The sequence below is a fragment of the Vicugna pacos genome, chromosome 13 (genome assembly GCF_048564905.1).
Source record: "Vicugna pacos chromosome 13, VicPac4, whole genome shotgun sequence".
Classification (NCBI taxonomy): Eukaryota; Metazoa; Chordata; class Mammalia; order Artiodactyla; family Camelidae; genus Vicugna; species Vicugna pacos.
The window spans coordinates 1,606,786-1,628,505 of NC_132999.1; the positions used below are offsets into that span (position 1 = coordinate 1,606,786).

The following is a 21,720-nucleotide window of genomic DNA, read 5'->3' on the forward strand; positions in this document are numbered from 1 at the left end:
GACAGGCACTTGAACTCTCCTGTCCCACCGCTACTTGCCCCACATTCACAATTAGGTCAAGGACACACCTAAGAGACCTGTGGAGGAGGGACAAAGGTGGGTTTGTTCAGCCAGGTGTGAAACCTGTCTTTCCCTGACTTCATCCAAGTTCCTGCCTGCATAGGAACGTAGGAAGGAAGGAATGAAGGAAGAGAAAGAGAAAGAAACAGAAAGCGCGAGAGAGAGAGAGAGAAAGTGAGAAAGAAAACAAGGAAACAAGAAAGAAATGAATGGAAGCAAGGATGCAGTCTCTGCCCTTCCCAGAAAAGGCCTTGTCCTTTCGCTTTCGTTTCCCATAAACCAGACTGAATACTGGTTGGAAGGCTTTAACACCCAGCCCTCCTTTCATTTTCTAAAGAGAAGAATCTGTTTGCAGAGGAGCCAAAGGCCAGAGGAGCTTCTGAGCCCAGGGCAGCTGAGAACGTGATCCGCGGTGTATCGCCAGCACCACGTGAGTTTGCTCGTAAACTTCACCTTCCTTGTACGTTGCCATTAACTACCAACAAGCATAGCAAGAACGCCCCCAGCGCAGACCTCGCGCTGCAGGCGGGAGGCTCAGGCGCCAGCTCCGCGGGAGGGAGAGCGGCTGGTCTGGAGCAGGGCTGGGCGGGCTCAGAGGATCCGTGAGGATGCAGGGCGGCTGCCAGGCATGTCCTGGGTCCGGGGCTGCAGCAAAGAGCTGTGCATGTGAGAAGGAAGAATGTGTTCTGCCTCATCTGAGGAAAGGGGATGGAGGTCCTTTTTAGCACTGATAGCCCGTCACCAGCCTCTTCCCAGAGGCGCTGGATGGGGTCCCTCCCAGGTCAGGTCCCTCCTTCCTGGGCCTCCTCCCAACCTCAGACAGGTCCTGCCCCTGCCCCTCTGAGCACTGGAGAAACAGAGGAAAGATGGTCCTTGACATATAGATAACTTACATCCTGAATGACTGACCCTTGATTTGTTTTGTGTTAACATTTGCTATTCCAAATACTACAGAGCTGGATTATGTGCAGTAATTAAATGTGGTTCTCAGTTAAAAGCTATTAAAGGTAACTGTAAGTCTAAGCATGTTTGTTTATCATGGATTATTTTTAATGAGTAGCCCGCACATGATCTGCATCAGGAATACTTTGTACTTGCAGAAAACACTGGGCATGTGGTATTTTTAACCATCACCCCAGACAACTCTCAGGAATAAGCTTTGCAAACTGTTGATCATCTTCTGCCATCTCGTAGCACGATTCTACTTATTTAGTTTCAAAGTTAAAAGGCTTCTTGGTTTTGGCACCTCAGTATAGTCTGAATTAAAAACAAAATCTTTGTAAACTCATTGCCTCTTACACAAAGCTTTATCAATGTTCAATCTAAGAAGTGATTTCCACAATTCCTCTTGCTTATTCACCTTAAAAGTTAAACAGTATTTTTCAAGTAAAAGTGGGTTTGTTCAAGCATAGCAGAGGAATTGCAATTTGGGACAAGCAAGGTCTAGCACAAGCCATAAGCAAATCCAAGAAACAAAGAAGAGGAACCTGATTTTATAGAGAAAAAGGATGGCGTTGGGAAGGATTGTTTTCAAAGAAAGTCCATTGGAGGAAAACAAGATGATGACCTGTTCTCACTGGCTGAGGTGTCAGGGTGGACAGTTCTTGGAGGAGATGCAATGCACATGTGCTTGTTTTGGGAACTGGCCTTGGTGACTTTCCTGTTGATGACTCTTCCTGGGGGGGTCTGTCATTGACAAGCCTTCCTCTAACTGAGCTTCAGTGGTACCACATGAGAGCGCCCCCTTCTGCCCTCCACATGAGTGAGATTTCACTTTATTAATTTTCACATAACACAGCAGTAAAAGGTCATTTTAGTCCCCTTCTCTTCTCCCAATCCACTATAGAAAAAAAGAGAAATTATAGAGAAGGATTGTGTTAAACAAATTCATGTTTTTTTCCTAACAAAAGGGTTGTATATACCTTATGTCTCTTGGCAACTGACAGCTCACAGAATGCACTGACACAGCACAACACATTGTCTAACTTACTTGCTGTTGAAAGAGTACATTAATGCAGGAAATGTTTTTTAAAATTTCTGAGAACCTACATGTTACTAGATGTGCAGTAGCGAATCAGGCAAGAATTCTTGTTTTCTATATGATACTTACAAAAAATTGAGGCTTACAGTGTCAAGTTCCTTTGTCAAGGTCCCAACAGACAGTAAGTGACTTGAACCCTTGGGTTTGATCCCTGGCAGCCAGACTGCAGACCCGGTGCTCGGACATCCTCGGGCAGCAATGAGTGCTCCCACCTGACTCTATCCCCTTTGTGCCATCCCTATCAACTGTTACAGCCAGGTACCTGGGCCTGCACAACGTCTTCATGGCATGTGATGACCCACTTGCTTGCAGCCCGGGTGGGAACTGCCACTGCCTCAGGACACAGCCAATCCTCTGCCTTCATTCAGAAGTGACCCACCCTGCCTTCTGCATTTTGAATACTCAATTTTAAAACAGTACTTATTCAGGGTTTACTAGGTACCAGCATGATTTTTAAGAGCACTATGTACATTCTGAAGTATTTAACCCCCTAATGACCCTAATAAACAATATTTACTTTTAGTGCTGCCATTTTACAGAAGGAAAATCTGAGGCCCAGAGAAATGAATCTTTCTGTTGGTCACACAGCTACTAAAATATAAGGAGGTGTGGCTGTTGCTTTGTATCGTCTGTAAGAAACTTAAGGGAGAGTCAGAGCTCTTGACTTCTCGCTCTGGGTAACATGAAACACCCGATCATCGTGCTGGGATCATTTAAATTATATCCTGGCCCAGATATGAGAATCTGGCAGATCTAGGCAGACACCCCAGTTGCTTGCCTCTCTCCCCTAACAGCCTAAACCATCAGAAATGTGCTGTCATTTCAGTTAGTAAGTTAATGATTGCATGCACGACTTTGTGCAGGTAGCACAAAGCTCTGTCTTGTTGTGTTTGAGGGAGAGCTGGTTTCTTTGACCCTCCTTCTTTCTCTCACAGTCATGCCTCCTGCAGCCCATACCTGCTCCCAGCAATCCACTGCATCTATCCTCACCAAGGTCCCCAATCACATTCCTTTTCCCTTTATGGTTGAGGCCTTCCCTGACTACTCTCTATGTAAACTCTAACTCCCACACTTTCTGTCCCATGCCTTACTTGTTTCCTTCAGAGCATTAACCATCATTTAATAGACAATTAGTGTTTTGCTCCTCAACTTCCTACAGTATCTGTCTCCTCTGTTAGGTGAAGCTCCAGGAGGCAGGGATTTGCATCCATTTTGTTCACTGTTTGTTAGTAAGCACCTAGAACACCATCCAACACACGGTAGTTCCTCCATAAACACTTATCCAGATACTGAGTGACCAAATCATTCTGGAACTCCCAAAATCTCTGGTCATTCCTCAGCTCCTTCAAGCCCCATTCTGCCTCTACTTGCCCACAAAATGTTAGTGTTCTCAAGGCTCCATCGGGGGAGTGTATAGCTTAAGTGGTAGAGTGCAAGCTTAGCTTACACAAGGTCCTGGGTTCAATCCCCAGAACCTCTTATAAAAATTAAGTAAGTAAACCTGATTACCTATGCTTGCCTCATAAAAAAAGTAAACCTCAGAAACCTCTCAAGTCTCCATCATCAGGGCCTTATTTTCTCATTCTGTTCACTGTGTGCATTGTGTCGACAAGGTTTTTCTAAGGTTCATCTGAGGATCACAAAGAGAATGCACGTAAGGTATCTGTATCTGGCCTTGGCACAGTAGACTAATAGTTATCATGTGAAAACATACAAAACATAGAAAATTGATATATAATTTCCACAAGGAAAAAGCTGATGTGCACATGCTTGTGTGACCATGAGAGAGAAGCTGTGTTCTACTGAGTTGTTGCTCTGGGTTACAGCTTCCCATGGCATCTGGACCCAGCATGATGAACCCTGTCTGTCTGGTGAAAAGACAGAACAGCCAGATGACAGTAAATCCAAATGCACTGAAGATTCTCGACCAGATATCTCAGCCTGTGGTGGTGGTGGCCATAGCAGGGCCGTATCGGACGGGAAAGTCCTACTTGATGAACCGCCTGGCGGGACAGAACCATGGTGAGTAATGCTCAGGGCTGCTCAGGGCCGTGTGCTTGGAAGCAGGGATAATGCAGGTGTTGAGCCTCCTCCAGGGTCCTGCTCAGGAAGAGCCTAACCCCTCGCACCGAAGGGGACTTCTGACTCTCACCACCAAAGGAAATGAAATTTACTATTTTCTACCATAACAGGGAATTCCCACACCTGTCAAACCATCCACCTCCTTAGTCCTGATCCCATCCACTCCCATCTGCTCAGGGGCTCATCTGCAATCATTATTCTCTTCTTTTCTCCATCATCACTCTTGTCTTAAACCACAGGGTCATTTAAAGCAGCACACATGTCAATATGTCCTATTTTTTTAAAGGAATGGAAGGAAGAATGGACAGCATAATCCCTGCATCCCATATCTCAGTGGGGCTACTACCCCTTTTTCTGGCCTTATTTCACAGGAAAACTTTCATAAACTACACCCTTTCTCTCTCTCTATGTAGTATTTTCTAATATGTGAACTAGAACACATACAGAAGAGGGCATAAATATATATATTTCATACATATAATAAACTTGGTAATGCAAAGAGATCATCTGTTCAGTCACTGTTCAATCAAGAACTAAAGCATCACCAGCCCCCAAAAGCCCATGCACGTGCCTCACATCCTCACTAGAGCTAAGCCATCCTTTCATTTTTGTGCTGTATTCTTTCACGCTTCCTGTGTAAACATGAGTTTACAATCTATGTATATGTTTCTAAAACACAGCTTGGACTTTTTATAGGGAGTTGCAAGCTGGTATCAATTAGGGTCTTGCTTCATAGTCTTGCTAAGATATTTACAAAGTCGATCTAGTTCACCATATGTGTCTATAATTATTTTCACTGATTGCAGAGCATGCAGTTGTCAGAGGGCACCACGGTGTAGTCACCCACTGGTGCTGATGGACGTTGGTATCGAGTGCAGCTCAGCTGCTTCATGAATGGTGCCGTCGTGAGAGTTCTTGTCTCTGTATCCTGGTGCACATGTGCACAGCTTCCTTGTGTGATGTGCCCAGAAGTGGACTTGCTGAGTCAAGGAGTCTTTATGTTTTCAGCCTTCCTAGATGGTATCGAACAACCTTTTAAGCTTTCTGTTCTATGTGTATGCTTATCAGAAGTAATTTAGAATTCTTCACATCCTCATGAAACCTTGGTAAAAGCACTTTTACCTCTTGCTGATGTGGTGTGTGTATAGTTGCATGTTATTTGCCTCAATACAATTAAAGTTGAGCACCTATCCACAGATGGATTTGTGATTTACATTTCCTATCTCAAGAAATTGGGGTTTTTTCCTACTAAGTTGCCTAGTTGGTTCTTACCAATTCCTGGGACAATGTGCCTGTGTGCTAATGAGCATTTCTGTCTGAGAAAACCACTCACCGTTCCTCTCCTAATGTCCTCCTCTGTGACTCAGTGGCTCACAGGATTAGGTGGTAGGACGTCAGTTCACTAAACTTGAAGGATCTCAGGAATGTCTCATTGCCTGTCTCAGACTCTTTCTGTATTTCTCTCTCACTCTCTTATTTTTTTCCTTTCTTCTTCTCTCCTTCTTGCCTTGCAATCTCTCATTGGTTTCAAACAAAACACAGAATTCTTGTCTTTCTTTTAGAGGAACTCTTGACCACAAATCAAGGAGTTTTCTTTGCAAGGCTGAACATAATTGTGTTTTTTTTTTTTTTTTGAGGGATTCAAGATTTGAGAACTCTAAGAAAAGATACCAGTCAAGGAGTTTCAACAATGTCCTTCTTTAAACTACTCGAGATAATATCAAGCAATAAGGAAGTGATTTCCCTTACGGAGGAAATCCCTACACTAGTTTTGTTTTAAAACACCTGAACTGTGACCCACCACACCAGTCGTATCACAGGAAGAGCAACACACACACACACACACACACATTGTGCCCAATCAAAGAGGGTGAGCATAACCAGGTCACCACTGTCTCCTTGCGATGACTTCCATCTGGTCCTTTCCTGTCTTACTGACAGTGATGAGCACCAGATACACTTTATCTTTTCTCCTGGGGAAGGTCAGATTGCTCTGCATTAATCAGCAAGCAGTCAAGTACTATTATGATGTGGAACAGTGCATATCATCTCAGGTGTTATAGCCCCTCCGTGCAGAGCACACCACATGTGGAAACTGAAGGGCCTGAGCCAAGCGGAATTGCGCTGCCCTCTGTGTGTCATCACATCCATTTCTGTTCTCAGGTGAAGGTGGCGTTGGCATGTGACAGATGCTATAAATCTTGGACAAGATATATTACCTGCAGCTTCTCAGGCATACACTTTGCATCTCCCCCTGTGGGTTTAAGCCTTTGTAAAAGGAATGAGAAAATGTGACAGGTCTCTTCTGCTTTCCCTTCTGTTATATCTTGAGTCAATGAACAAATAACTCACCACTTTAGAGGAGGAGAGCAGAAAGGAGGAAAATCCAAGGAGAAAGGGGAAGAAAAAATCTAGCAAAGCTTGCATACTGGTCCAGGTGCTGGAAGGGCACCGATGATCCACTTAAAGGGAAACTGAGGATGCTCACTGGTGGGACAGCTATGCGAGCACCAGCAGGGCAGAGTGAACCAGTGAAGAAGGTGGAGGCGCCCAGGGAGTGGCAAGAGCAACAGCCAGGCAGCCATTGTAACTCCTGCAGCCTGAGGGGACAGGCAGTGAGTGGATTCCATAATGTGCCAAGGTCCAGAACTACTTCGTGGTACTAAATCAAAGGATATGTAATCAAGATACAGGAGCAGAGGCGCTGGGACGCTGTGGGTCACCCGAGTGGAACCTTAGGTCACACATGCCTGACTTCTGGCCTCCTGCTGCTTCTTCTCACTGGTTCATCTGCATCAGAAAGTGGAGGAAGGGAGCTTTTCAGTATCAGATAAAAATAGAAGGGTTAATAGAGTTTACATTAATCCTAGAATGTGACACAGTTTGAGCAGATAATGGTAGGAGGTGAATAGGTGACAGGGAGTGTTTCTTGAGATGGTTCTGAAGAGGTACAGAGGTAGGATTTGCTATTCTTCATGAATTGGAAGAACCTTCCTTTCAGGCAGGCTCTCACGTGCAGACAAGGGTAGCCAAGGTAAGACGAGCTCAGCCTGGACCGTCTGCTGTCACTGCGCGCTGCTTTCTTCTCTTCCTTTGCAGGTTTCTCTCTGGGCTCCACGGTGAGGTCTGAAACAAAGGGCATCTGGATGTGGTGTGTGCCCCACCCCTCCAAGGAGAGCCACACCTTGGTCCTTCTGGACACCGAGGGCCTGGGTGATGTGGAAAAGGTAAAGCAGAAAATCTTCCTTGCTCTTGATAGTCCACTTACATTTTAACTTATTTTAATTTTAATTTTTGGAGGGAGGCGTTTAGTTTTTTTCCCTTTGAACGGAGGTACTAGGGATGTCGAACCCAGGCCCCCCTACATGCTAAGCACATACTCTACCACTGAGCTCTACCTTCCCCTTCTACTTATGTGTTAATTTCCCATCTCAATTCAAATTTGATGACACATTCCTAGGCTAAATTCTCCTTCCTTGAATTTATTTGTTAATAAATTAGATACTTTGAGTATTAGCGAGAGATCTTACTTTTCACACTGGGGTGATAGATCCACGTTACCAAAGACTTAATGGGCATCAGAATTCCAGGGCTTTGTGTTCAGTGCCACAGACATCACCGTGAGTGAGGTCTGGGCCCAGGGCTTCATTAGGGAGATAAGAAATATACAGTTATCAGCACAGGGAACCATGGGTACGGAAAGTGAGAACCTACCCCTGCTGCTCAGGTTTGGGTACACGGCCTGGTGGAAGGTGTAGCCCATGCAATTAAGGAATTCTAAAGGTCAAGGTGTGTGCGGTTAATGGGGTTAGAGGCAGGAATCATGAAAATAGGGTTTCAGTGAAATATGCCCTTTCAATTATCTACAGAAAATGTTTGGCTACATCAAGGTCAATTGTGAAGATTTTAGTCCAAGTGTCTGGGCTTTGAAGAGGGATTCCTCAGTGACGTCTGTAAACAGTGTGCTCGGTCCCCCAAAAGCACTTGACATGGGGTAATTGTAGATAGTTTGGGTTTATAGTGCTGCTTGCAGTCATCTTTTCCCCTTTTTCTTAGTCTGAGTCTATGTGAAAAATAGTAGCCGTGAATCTTTGGCTTTCATTACTTCAGAAAAGAGCTGTAGTATGAATTCAGACATTCTGAATTTAAACATTCACGTTTAAAGTATTCAACAATCACCTCCATGTCAACCGAAGATGATCGACAGTTCCTAATAGTCCATAGTTTGCACAACCCACTTCTTACCTCATTGCATTTGTCAAGTAACCAGAACATAGCAAATCGTAAAGTGATAGCAGAGGAACACTGGCTGCCCTTACTACCTGTCATGATAGTACCTGACTCCCTTACATGGCCTCTTAGGACTTGCCCTCATCTTGGTTTCAGCCTCACCATCTCCTAGCACCACCATGAGTGCCACTTCAGTCAAATAAAATAGCCCGGTGAATCCTCTGTGGGACCACAGTTGCTGGCAGTACTGATTCACTTCTCTTGGTCCTTCATCTGCACCGGCCCTTTCTCTCCACAAACCGACATCCTATTAGTCCTTTAAAGCCCAGCTATTTTCAGCTGAATGCCATCACATCCCTGACAGACATAACGACTTCTGGCTGTGAATTTGGGGAACTTGTCTTTTCCTTTCTTTTCTTTTTTTTCTTTTTTTTCTTTTCTTTTCTTTTCTTTTCTTTTCTTTTCTTTTCTTTTCTTTTCTTTTCTTTTCTTTTCTTTTCTTTTCTTTTTTTCTTTTCTTTTCTTGCATTGTGTCTGTGTCCTTCAGATGAGAACATGTGGATCCACTCCAGGCAGTTTATCATCTTGGATGCATTTATATGGTCGCACATGTATCTGCCCCTCTAGAAAGCCATGTCACTGGTGCTAGGGACTGTCCTGTAGAGCTTTATAGCCACAGAAGCAAATGCAGTATCTGGTGTTTTCTAGACAGACAATGAACAGTTGATGAATTTAGTTAAGTGGCATTTGTGTCCTTAATACAGCTTATAATCAAGAGAAGTTTGCAAAAGCATCATTCACACCTTATTGCTTAGCTTCTATGTGCCAGGCAGTGTATTAAACACGTGACACAAATTCACAATGTCATTCTGTTCTGCCAAAAGCTAATGCGGCTGCGGCCTTGAGAGCGCAACACATCATCACGGGAAAGGTTTGGATTTAGCATTGTTTTGAAGTTTATGTCATTTGCCGTCCTGTTGAGTTATGGGACAGCTGACATAGAAAATGAGCAGGTCAATGAGAGACTGAGGTGTGGACTCCCCACTGCTTTCTAGGGTGACTCAAAGAGTGACTCGTGGACCTTCGCCCTGGCTGTGCTTCTGAGCAGCTGCCTTGTCTACAACAGCATGAGCAACATCAACCACCAGGCCCTGGAGCAGCTGCAGTATCCTTCCCGGACTGGAAGCCCCCAGTCCAGTTCACTGAGTCGGTAGAAATGGCCACTGAGGCTGCTTCTGCTTTCCTGTGACTCCGTTCTCATGGCTGAGGAGAAGGGGAAATGGGGCAGAGAGGAATGCTGATAAAACTTGTTTTGGGGGGCGATCTGGAAATTTTGTTGCGGGGCACCTCTCATTCCTTAGCTAGGATCCCAGCTACGTGACCGAACTCACAAATCTGATCAGGACAAAATCCTCGTGCAGCTCTGACGATGGAGAGGACTCAGCCGATTTTGTGAGATTCTTTCCAGACTTCGTGTGGACTGTGCGGGACTTCACGCTGGAGCTGGAGTTAGATGGATGCCCCATCACTGAAGATGAGTACCTGGAGAATGCCTTGAGGTTGATTCCAGGTATCAGAGCATGGCCAGGCTGCTGGGAGGGCCAGGAGGTCATGGGGTCTGCAGAGTGCTGCCACCCAGCACGTGACATCAGTCTTTATTTGAGATTTGACTTGTCCTGGGTTAATGACAGGTGTCGTGTCTCTTGTCATTATTCTTGTGGAAAAACCCCAGTGGTCAGAGTTTAAGTTCACAGAGGAGATTTAGAATCCAGTGATTTCTAGACCAAGTGATTTCAGGAAATTTCATGCCATGAAAAAGCAGGGCTCACACACATATGTTACATATGAAGTGCTTCTCCTTTCCTGAGCAAAATAGTGCAACATTATGGAAATTGGTATACACAGAATCACAAGGGAAACCCAAGAACTAAGCTTTGAAATACACTTCATCCCATACATTGTACTTGCCCAGATAGCCACACCCCTCATACACAGGCTGTTTGCACACTGAAGAGTTCAGAAACAAAGCACAGCCATGTTCTTCCAGGAAGACTATCCGATGCCTCATTTCCTCTTCCTCATAACATCACGATTCATTCTAGAGCCTTGCCTGACACGTGATATAATAAATTAATTACTCAGCTTATATTTAGTAGAGAGGGTAATGATGGTACCTAAAAGCAATATGCATTGGTTTATCTAATCATTTATTCATCTTTTCAAAAAATAATTGTTGAACTGCTGTCGTATGCCCAGAGATGCTCTGTATAATATGTCACGTCCAATATAAAAGGATGCAGAACACTGCTGAGGTCCAGGCTTCACGTAAGCTAGTCTCACCATGAGATGGTGTAGGCTAAAGCCATTTCCAAATATATTTATAGAATGTATATTTTTTGACTCTGATTTTACAAGGCTGTTCATTTACTGTCCTGAGTATTGTTTGCGCTCCACATGTGATCTTCCCAGCAAAGTCATAAATATCCTGACCATGACGTTACTTTACCGCCCACGTTTCCTCTCTGTCATGGGGAATCTCATGTCAGAAAAATATTTCTGAGAAGTTTTTGGATTAATGTATCATTGAAGTAACATCTAATAAAGAGTTGATTCACTGCACATCAGGCAAGAGCTGAGGAAAATAATCATAATTTTCTTCATTTGGAACAGATGCCTCCCCTTCTTGTTCAGAAGTACTTCCTGCACTCTTAGCTCTGTGCCAAAAGCAAAACAAAACAAGAAACAAGGAGGGAGGTTTCCATGCCCAGGGTAGATTAGCATAGGTCAATTTGTGTGATCAATAACAGGAGGTTTACAGGCAGGGGAGCCACAGGGATGCAAAGCTCCCTGGAAATGAAAGTCGTCACCCCGCTGACCTGAAAGCTGTTCCTTCAGTGTTTGCTCTTTATTCACTTCTGCAGGCAAGGATCCCCAAATCCAAAATTCCAACATGCCCAGAGAGATGATCAGGAAGTTCTTTCCAAAACGGAAGTGCTTTGTCTTTGACCGGCCTGTCAGTGACAGAAAACTACTAGTCCATATTGAGGACGTGCCAGATGACCAACTGGATGGGAATTTTCAGATGCAGTGCAAAGCATTCTGTTCTTATGTCTTCACTCATGCAAAACCCAAGACCCTAGGAGAGGGGATCACAGTCACTGGGGGAGGTGAGTCTGTAGTTGCGGCCTATCCCTCCGTGGGTCAGGGTGTGTGATGGAGCTGTGAGCGCACTGTGGTTTTGTCAGCAATTGTGTTTTCTTCTGTATGTAATGTGGGAAAGCATATGTTCATACCACTCACAGAAATCCATGCTTCTTCATTAAAATTTTCCTGCATAAGGGTTATTGAAGCCTATCAAATCTCATAATACTATTACACTACCAGTATAAGGTCAGACTCCTGTTAAGGAAGGAAAAACACAATTTGATGAGACGTCTGATGGGATAAGTGTTTGTAGTGAAGATACGCAAGCCGTTCTGTGAATTTGCATGAATGAGAAAACAAATACCAGGTCATGAGCCATGTAGACTCACTGAGTGAGAGACAGATGTAAATTCAGTCTCACATCAGGTGCTGGCTTCATGCGCGTGCCCCCTGGGCAGTCACCCAGGGCACTGTTCTGAGATGGGGCCTGCTTCGTTTACTATTTCTCCCACTGTCCTGAAATTCCTGATGACACTTTTACATGGGGACCACACTTTCATTACAAATAGCGCCCACAAACTGTGTATCTTACATACGTGTGTAATTAGTTCTTTTTATTTTATTAAACTGGGAAAAGTGGTGTTGGAGACCCTTGAACATATTTTTTGAGATCTTTCACCTAATATTATAATGTGATGCGTTTGAGAATCATAAGATGGAGTGAGTAGGAGACATAGTGATGTTATTATAAAGAAGAGGATTCATGGAAGACAAAAGAGGAGGAGACCAAGCTGAAGACAAGATCAAGATGAGAAGAAAGAGGAGGAAAAATAAATTCAGTCAAAGCCTAGTGATTTTTAGAATGCAGATCTCTAAATGTAAAAAAAACCCAACCAAACAAACAGGTAAGAACTGTCTCTTCTGCCCTAAATATCCTGTGTCACTCAGGGCTGGGGACACTGGCGGTGGCCTACGTGGACACCATCAACAGTGGGGCAGTTCCTTGTTTGGAGAACGCAGTGATGACTCTGGCAGAGCGTGAGAACTCAGCGGCCGTGGAGAAGGCAGCCGCCCACTACAGCGAGCAGATGGCCCAGCGCCTGACCCTCCCCACGGACACGCTGCAGGGGCTGCTGGAGGTGCACACGGCCTGCGAGAGGGAAGCCATCGCAGTCTTCATGGAGCACTCCTTCAAGGATGACAAGCGGGAGTTCCAGATGAAGCTTTTGGTAACGTGCCTTAGCAGGTCTCCTTCCTGAGTCTGTTCTTCTGGAATGATCCCAGACCCCCTCTTTGTCCCCATGGCTCATGGGCTACTCATCATAAATCTAAAAGAGTTTAGATTCTTATGACTGACAAGCCTCTGTGGGCTACAGTCCATCTTTTTCCTAAAAGTTGGGCTTTTTATTTTGGACTGTGAATCATGAATTACCCTCTGCTTAGCAGCGTAACCAACACACATTTAGTGGCTTCCGTTCCGTCAGGTCAGCTCCCAGCCCCGGGCACGTGGGTGGTCTTCTCAGTGCACTGTGGCTGGAGACGAGGTTCACATGGGCTTGGTCCTCACATGGAGGCTGCGGGGAACAGCACTCCGCCTTCGACCCAGCCATGGTGCATTGCAGCCATCTCTTTTCTGATCACTCTGACTTCCTCTTCTGCTACCAACAGGAGAAAACACTTTTGAAAGGGTGTGATTAGGTAACGTCCACTCGGGTAATCTCCATTTCAGGAGTCACCTGTGCCGTGTAACATAACTCAAACACGGGATCAATATTCATCATAGTCACAATCTGGGGACTCTGCAGAGTGCGGACAGCAGTGGGGACAACTCTTGGAGATCACAATTCTCCTTGCCATAGGCACCTTTACTGAACGTTTGACCGTTGACCAACCTTCAAATTAAAAAATCTTACTTCACATAGAGCAAAGCCAGCTCAATTGTAATTTATCAGTATTAGTAAAAAAGCCTCTTCCTATATTTTCACACATTCAAATCCTCAGTCAAAAAAGTATCCATGAGGAGTTCTGAACTCTGGTTAGTGTGTAGTTAATTTATTAATAGGCAAGTGACTTGCTAAGTATATGTTTTTATCCATAGCTCCTAAGTTTGCAGAAGAAACTCCAATTCATAATGAAAATTTCACATCTGTTGTGGGTGAATGGCTGACTGTTAGACCTACTGCTGTTAAGGGAACCATGGACATCACCCCTGCCAACCCCATCATTTCTCAGGTGTGGAGTCTGAGCCCACAGGGTTTCAGAGACTTCCCACCAGCCACACAGAGAGCTGGTCAGAACTGGGGGTAGAAATAGTCTCCTGACTCCATGTCTATTACTCTGCGTCTCCTGCACCCTGATGCTGTCAGACTGCTTCTTCCAAAGGACCACAGTTGGACTTTCCCTTCTCACAGCTTCTTTCTATCGGATTTCCCCACATTTCCCTGGCAGGTCACCATCCAGAAAAAGAGGGAAGACTTCTTGGTGCAGAATGAAGAGGCCTCTGTCAAATACTGTCAGGCTGAGCTTCAGAAGCTTTCAGAGCCCTTGACTGAACATTGTTTGAAAGGAACTTTCTTTGCTCCTGGAGGACACAAGCTCTACTTAGAAATAAGGAACAAGTTTGAACAGGAGTATATGCTGCTGCCCAGGAAAGGAGTCAAGGTGAGGAGTAAAGGGGTGGGAAAAGAACAGCAGATTGGAGTCAGAGGTTCTGTGCCGATTCATGTGGTTGCCAGGTCCTGCCTTGTGCAGAAGCCACTATCTGCTGCTTAGGAGCAGGTAATCAGGAGGCTGACTGTGGAGCCCTGGGGGACTTTAGTGCTGGGTTACTGGTGAGGGGAGTAAGGGTCCAGAAGACCCTGGGATGTTCATCACCCACTGGTGGGTGAGGCCAGGTCCCAGAGCTAGTGCCAGCTAACTTGGAGGACACAGCCAGGTCCTGGGGTCTGGTTGCAGGACTCAGGGGTCCTAGAGCATGTGTTGGGTCACTGTTGGTTAGATCCTGTTCCTGACACATTTGGTTGCTGAGTCTAGGGGAGTCTTGAAGCTTGTGTTGACCTGCTCATTGGGCAGAGCCCGAGACCTGCTGGTTGTCCGGCAGAATCTGGCCTGCTAGTGGGGGGCTGGGTCTCCTGGGTACAGGACTGAGGCTTTGTTGTGGCTGGTGTCTTCCCAGTAGTGGGTGGTCTGGGAACTGGGGTCTCTGGATGGAGAATAGCGCCTTGAGTCTTCAGGTCTAGTGCTTGTATGCTGATGTGAGGGTCTTGTTCAGGATCCTGTGTAGAGTTGGCTGTGGGCTCAGGCGGTCTTAAGCAGCCTGTCTGCTGATGGCTGGAGTTGTGTCCATGCTGAACTAGGTGCCTGCCATTGGGCATCCCAGCACTGTCACCTGCACATTGGGATCAGTGTGGTGCTGGGTCTTGGGGCTAAAAAGCTAGCGAGAACATTCCAAAATGGTGATTGCCAGCACCACGTCCACAAGGTAAGAGGAGCTCCCCAAAATTGGGACCACCAGTGTCCCTGTCCCCAGGGTGAGCTGCAGGTACCTTCTGCCTCTCTAGGACACTCTCCAGAGTCAGCAGGTAGGTCTGCCCCAGGTTCCTCAAATTACCGCTTTTGCCCTGGGTCCCAGGTCCTGGGTCCAGGCCCGTGTGAGGTTCTGTGTGCACCCTTTAAGGGTAGAGTCTTGGGAGAAAGATACAGCTCAAGGGGAAGAGGATAGAGCTGAAGCGGTGGAGCACATGCTTAGCCTTCACAAGGTCCTGAGTTCGATTGGCAATACCTCCTCGAAAGCTAAATAAATAAATAAACTTAATTACCCCCCAACAAAACTAAATAAGTAAGTAAAAAATTTTAACAAACTGTTGCCATCAAAACAAAAACAAAATACAAGCAAAGAAAAGAGTATTCTCTATTTCTACAATCGTTCTGGGACTCCCAAAGTGAGCCCCACTGGCCTCCCCTCCATGTCTTCCCAGTGCCAGACTTCTTGCTGGGGAGCCCAGCAAGGGGTTTGGGCCTCTCACTCCCCTGGGGGTTGTGAATCTCTCCCAGTTGTGAATAACCCACCAGGGAAAGGAATCTGTCTACACTGCAGCTACCCACCTCCTACCTATATTCTTGTGGTTCCTTCTTCATGCCTTCAGTTGTAGGAGTTTTTCTCTGATAGAGTCTGGTCTTTTTCATGGATGGTTGCTCTGCAAATAATTGTGGTGTGGTTGGCCTGCGAAAGGAGGTGATCTCAGGGTCCTTCTGCTTTGCTGAGTTGCCTCGACAATCAATTAAGGAATCAGAACAATGGTGCTGGTACTGCTGTCATCCTCATTATCAAATTGAGAAAATGATGCATGAAGATGTAAGTTGCCTGAGATCACACAGCCCTCAAGTGGTGGAGCTGGTGGGGCAGCTCCATGTTCTCAGCAGCTGTTAAGAGCTCAGAAGAGAGCTCAGGAAAGTTTCCAGAAGAGGAGATAGAAGTCACAAGTTGATGTAAAAAATGTGAAATTATAATAAAGAAAGAGTAGATGAGCATCATTCAAAAACAAAAAACAAAATCAAAAAAGAAGGAAAACGATGGGCAGGTGCTGCGGTTGCAGACAATGGAGGATGGTTGGTTGTAGAGCTGCACATGATCCTGACATTTGTAACAGTGTGGGATCCTTTGAAAGATGAAGATTTCACAGGTTCCAATCTGTAGTTTTACTGAACAGACGTTTCCCTGTAAAAGACTAGATCTTGGCTGCCTGACAAGTCCTTGCTTCTTGCTGTTTCCTCAGGCAAAGGAGGTCCTGCAGAGCTTCCTGCAGTCCCAAGAAGGAGTGGAGGAAGCCATCCTGCAGGCAGACAAAGCCCTCACGGATGGCGAGAAGGCTGTGGCAGGTACGGGGCAGGGATGAGCCCACAGACGGGAAGGTGGTTTCTGTGCTGCTGTTTGACTGGTGTGAGAGCAAACACTTCCTGACACCAGGGACTTCTTTTCCTTCTGTGGGAGCTCTCTGATATGTCTGAAGACAACTCTGGGAGGTTGGGTTGCATGTACGTCTGATCAGTGCCTTTCCACCCCATGCTGAAGCGTGTCTTCCTGATGTGGATAGAAGGCGAGTTCAGATTCCCTCCTGCCATTTTCAAGTAACTTTAGTGACTGAGCTCAGGAAGGTAAAGCTCGGCATAACTGTTATTTCTTCCCTCTTGAAAACTGTTATGAAACAGTTGAACGTGCCAAGAAGCAGGCAGCTGAGAGGAAGCTAGAATTACTAAAGGAGAAACAGAATGAGGAAGAGCAAGAACTGGAGATGCAGGAGCAAAGCCTTAAGGAGAATCTAGCACAGCTGGAAGAGAAGATGAATAGGGAGAGAGAAGACCTTCTGAGACAGCAGGAGAAGGTGCTGGAGCACAAGCTGAAGGTAGGTCTGGAGGGGCCTGGGCGGCACCTGATGGATGACACCCCAGCTCCTTGGGAAGAAAGGAGCAGAAATTCTACGTAAAGTCAGATCCCACAGGGAAATCCAAAGACATTTGATTCATTGTAACATCAAAGTGATGTGGGCCGAGCAGGAGGCTTACGTCTGTTAGACTCAGCACTTCCTGTAGTGTTAGGGTTCACAGGGTCCAAATAACATGACCTGGGTTCCTAGGCTGCTATTTGTGGTGACCATAGGGTCTCACTTGCCCCCAAGTGAACAGGACTTCAGTCCTGTGGTTCTTAGGACTTTCAGTACAACCATCAGAGACATAAAATAGACCTGCCCCTGAAAGTACCAGATTGTGCCTTGTAGGAAGGACTGGAGGTTGAAAGCTCTACAATTTGCAGCCTTTGTTTCCAGGTCCACCTGACTCATGTTATACACCTTGAGTCAATGCATTCTTTGTCCCAAACTGGACCTTGGTGGCCAGTGTTCTAAAGAGAGTGACCAGTTGCCATAATCTGTGACATATGTGTGGTCGTCTTACCCCAGGGCAATTGGAAGTAACTGCAATTCACCTACATTCCCTCCCGAAGTGCATTCTTAGTCCTGGAGCTCATGACTGAGACAGTTCTCAGGCCTGACCTGGACCCACCCCTCCCTGCCCAGGGACATGGTGCTGAGGGACCATGGGAAGCGGTAAATCCTGCCCAGGTCCAAATGTTTGCAAATATTGGCCAATGTAAGAAAACATCTCAGAGACAGAGAAACAGACACACGTGCTTAGTTGCCACAGCTGTTAGACACACAATGCTGACGCCTCGGTGTTTTCAAAAGGGGATTCTCTCCTTTTCACAGATGCAAGAAGAACTACTTAGAGATGGATTTAAAGAGAATTCTGAAGCGTTAACTAGTGAAATAAGTAAACTAAAAGAAGACATTGAAACAACCAAAAACAATTACCCCTTCAAGATGTCAGAGGCCCTTGATGCGGTGTGCATGGCCTTAGTTGCACTGCTACCCGGGCCTTATAAAGTTGCTGGTATGGGTCTGAAAATGCTCAGTGAGGCTCTTAAAAGGTCTGAGAACTCCTCTTAAGTATATTTTGGAAGATTTCTTATGTTTGAATAGAGTAACAGTGTAGCTCATTTAAAAAATATGTGTCATGGTAGTTTTTTTCAAGGAAAGTTTAATCATAAAAAATGATTACCAAAGAATTACCAAAGTGATTACCAGGGCCTGAGGTCAAAAAGAACAAAAAAATGGATTGAATTACTTAATTTGAAGAAATAGAAAAAAAGTGGAAAGATGATGAATTAGAGAAAAATTTTAAGAAAACCAAAACAACAAACAGTAAGAGAATGTACATTCACCGTCGGTGATACCAGCATGGAGGACCTAAACAAGCAATTCTTCAATGAAGATATACAAATAGCCAATAGGCACATGAAAAAATGCTCAATGTTGCCAATTATCAAAGAAATGCAAGTCAAAATGAAATGAGGTTATCATCTCACCCCAGTTAGAATGGTCATCATTCAAAAGTCCACAAAGAATAAATTCTGGAGAGGGTGTGAAGAAAAGTGAACCCTCCTAGATTGTTGGTAGAAATGTAGTTTGGTGCAGCCATTATAGAAAGCAACATGGAGACTCCTCTAAAGACTAAAAATAAACTTTCCATATGATCCAGCTATCCCATTTTTGGCCATATAGGGAGGGTACTCTTACGTGAAAAGATACAGGAACCCAATGTTCATAGCAGCATTATATACAATAGCTAAGGCATGGCAGCACCCTAAATGTCCATAGAAAGAGGACTGGACAAAGCAGTTGTGGTATATTTAAACAATGGAATACTACTCAGCTGTAAAAATGAATAAAATGATATTTGCCACAACATGGATGGACCCAGAGAATGTCAATTTGCATCAAATATGACAGAAAGAGAAAGAAAAGTACCATATGATATCACTCCTAATTAGAATCTTAAAAAAAGAAAGAAGAAGACACGTGGACTAATCTACAAAACAGAAAGAGTCTCACAACCATGGTAAACAATCTTACGGTTATCATGGGGTGGGAGGGGATAAATTTGGGAGTTTGAGAATTGCAGCTATTAACTACTATGTATAAAATCAAATTTAACAAAGTCAATTTCTTCTGTATAGCACAGGAAACTATATTCAGTATCTTGTAATAACCTTTAATGAAGAAGAATATGAAAATGAATACATGCATATGTATATGACTGGGACATTGTGCTATACACCAGAAACTGACACAGTGTAACTGACTATGCTTCAATTAAAAAAAAAAGATTTTTACACACACTTTCGGGCAAATAGGCTCAGATCCTAAACTACTAAGTCAGTAGATTATTATGTGTGGAAAATATGTGACCATTGAGTTTGGGACTATTCCAACTTTAATCTGAGAGAAACCGCAAGGGCCCACCAGTCCTGCTGTCCCTTTTCTTGCTGTCCCTGACTTACTCTGATTAATATTTTTCAAAATACAAGGTTTAGAGTTCATCCCTATCTTTTGCATGAATCTAAAATTCTGTTGTCAAATTAAGGACAAAGCAAACCTGAAACTTTAGTTTCTGTTAGTATACGTGAGATTGAAAGTGGAAGAAGGACAGGGCTGCTTTGAAATACGGCTCATGCTGAGAAATCACGTGTTGCTTTTCCAAAACAATAAAATGTGCTCTTTATTTCAGGTAACCCCAAAACAGTTCCTGAACAGTTGAATCTTCTCGTGAAAACAACTGACAACTTTACAACCCAGAGAGGTCTTCAAGTTTCCAGGCTCCACCCAGAAAATTTTTCACCTTGGGAGCTTAACCTAGCTTCAGTCTTGGCTGTAACCATTCCTTCCTGGGGATAGCATGAAAGTTTCATTTTTATGTCAGATGAGGGCAGTTACCTACATGATAGCGACCTCAATTTTCAAGAGAGCATAGGGGGAACTCTGTACCAGAAGGTGCAGGATGCTCAGGATGACACAGTAAATTGTGCTCTCCAGTCCTCATGGGAAAACAGGATACCACTGATCCAAGAAAACATGTCACATGCAGGCTAAAATCAGTGCAAATGGATCTTACCTGATTTTTTAGAGAAAATGTGTGGAATTTCATCCTGCCTTTCTGGTCACTTTCAGTCTACCTACATGCACGTACAGTGCACTACCTACTAGCACGTTCATAGTTGTGTGAACTCAACAATGAAACAGTCTTCCTTCTTCTCTTCATTGTTATGGACAGGAAATTCTTTGCTGATAAAAGTTTCATTCACCAACAATATGAAACAACTGAATTTGCTATCTATCTGCAAACCATTTTCCAAATGAACTGAAGTTCTTCTTAATACATTTGGGTATGTTTGCTTGAGAAGAATTCAATTTATGGTAGCTATAAGATTATTTTATTTTGAAAAATGTATAAATCAAATAGCATAGAAAAGCCTAGAAGCATATAGTATATACCTCAAGATGATGCTTATTTCTTTTTAATTGATGGGATTGGAGATTATGTTTTATTTTTATACTTCTCTGAGTATTGTGAATTTTTTTCAATAACTGAAAATATTTTATCATAGTACAAAACATACACCAGAAGAAAGTAATTTCCTTCTTGAAAAAGAAATTTATTTATTCAAAAAGTATTTTCTGCTAGGTGATGAGTCCCACAATCCTTGGTCATTCATTTGCTAGACAGACATTTAATAAGCAATGGCAATACACAAATTCTGTCACACATTAGTGGTCACCTGTGAACACAAAGGAGAGTTACACCATTGAGGTGGGTCATGTGGGAAAGGCAGCTTGGAATGAGGGAGTGCACAGGCCCTTTTGGTTTGGACAGAAACCAGACTCATTTCTGTAGCTGTGGCATCCACTGTTTTATCCTGGTGGTCCAACAGGAAGACAAACTATAATGTTATCCTTCTGGTGATTTACTTTAAAATATTTCCAGTAAACAGTGTGCTGTGTGTGTTTCCAAGCTGCTTCCAATCTAAACCCGTGGATTGACAATGAGCTTGTGAATTCCCCTAATGTGGAATCATCATGCTAAAAGTTGGTGGTTTAGAACAGGAAGTATGGTTTTCAGAATTATCAACAAGGCATTTGTTCATATACATCCCTTGCATAGAAATACTGAGGCATTCATGTTAACGCATGTGGTAGCTCAGGAGAGGAGGACAGGACCGTGCTCCCTGCCCACCGGGCCTGGTCCAGGACTAGGGCCTGAGGCCCTGCTTCTGCCCAGAGGGAAGATGCTGCCTCTGCCTTAGCATCTCACTGCCTCCTCCCTGGGGTCGGGCTCTGCCTCACACAAAGGGGCTGCCCTGGGATGCAGAGAGACGGCTGATGTGCTCTTACTTTCTTCTCAAGTTCAAGGTTCACACTGTGGCAGAATTTTATCAGAGACTGAGGAGGCCGCAGGAGTCCTCCTGACACTCTTACCTGTAGCTCAGCTCTGAGCTTTCTTAAGTTCTGCCCTGTATTCTTGGAGAGAGGCCTCCTCTATTTTCTTTGCATTTCTAACAATTTCCTGCCGCTATTCCCTGAGTGTTTCCTTGAGAAGTACACTGTCTGAGGCCTACTTGAGACCAGGCTAACAGGTGAGAACACAGCACCCATGAGGCAAGATGCAGACTAAGTCTGATAAATTTGGGAAAGAATTCTAGAAGTGCCAAGCTGCCGACTTAGTGTATTACAACACCATGTGCAAGAGTGATTGTGACCCTGGCTTCCAAAACA

General features: G+C 44.5%; 2 protein-coding genes across 7 annotated transcripts in view; one reads left to right on the plus strand and one right to left on the minus strand.

Moving 5' to 3' along the window:
• The window catches only part of LOC116277441 (guanylate-binding protein 7-like), a 250,349-nt gene that overhangs the window by 91,717 nt on the left and 136,912 nt on the right, over positions 1-21,720 (minus strand). The window lies entirely within an intron of this gene.
• On the plus strand, positions 98-20,189 carry LOC102538491 (guanylate-binding protein 7-like). Of its 3 annotated transcripts, none has more exons than XM_072974024.1 (11): positions 98-490; positions 3,928-4,123; positions 7,283-7,410; positions 9,469-9,578; positions 9,787-9,983; positions 11,335-11,580; positions 12,506-12,786; positions 14,006-14,218; positions 16,333-16,435; positions 16,766-16,959; positions 19,679-20,189. In XM_072974024.1, the coding sequence occupies exons 2-11, from the start codon at positions 3,934-3,936 to the stop codon at positions 19,706-19,708; spliced, it is 1,692 nt and encodes a 563-aa protein (XP_072830125.1). In that variant the 5' UTR covers positions 98-490; positions 3,928-3,933; the 3' UTR covers positions 19,709-20,189. The 3 variants fall into 3 exon arrangements, with proteins under 3 accessions (XP_072830125.1, XP_072830123.1, XP_072830124.1); XM_072974022.1 differs by lacking the exon at positions 19,679-20,189 and adding an exon at positions 17,818-18,435; XM_072974023.1 differs by lacking the exons at positions 98-490; positions 19,679-20,189 and adding an exon at positions 17,818-18,435 and having other exon boundaries at positions 3,909-4,123.

Excerpts from the sequence above, each read along its gene's own strand:
- LOC102538491 (XM_072974022.1), top strand. The coding sequence starts at position 3,934 with ATGGCATCTGGACCCAGCATGATGAACCCTGTCTGTCTGGTGAAAAGA. Across the intron at positions 4,124-7,282 it reads CCTGGCGGGACAGAACCATG|GTTTCTCTCTGGGCTCCACG; the intron begins GTGAGTAATGCT and ends CTTCCTTTGCAG. Across the intron at positions 14,219-16,332 it reads TGCCCAGGAAAGGAGTCAAG|GCAAAGGAGGTCCTGCAGAG; the intron begins GTGAGGAGTAAA and ends CTGTTTCCTCAG.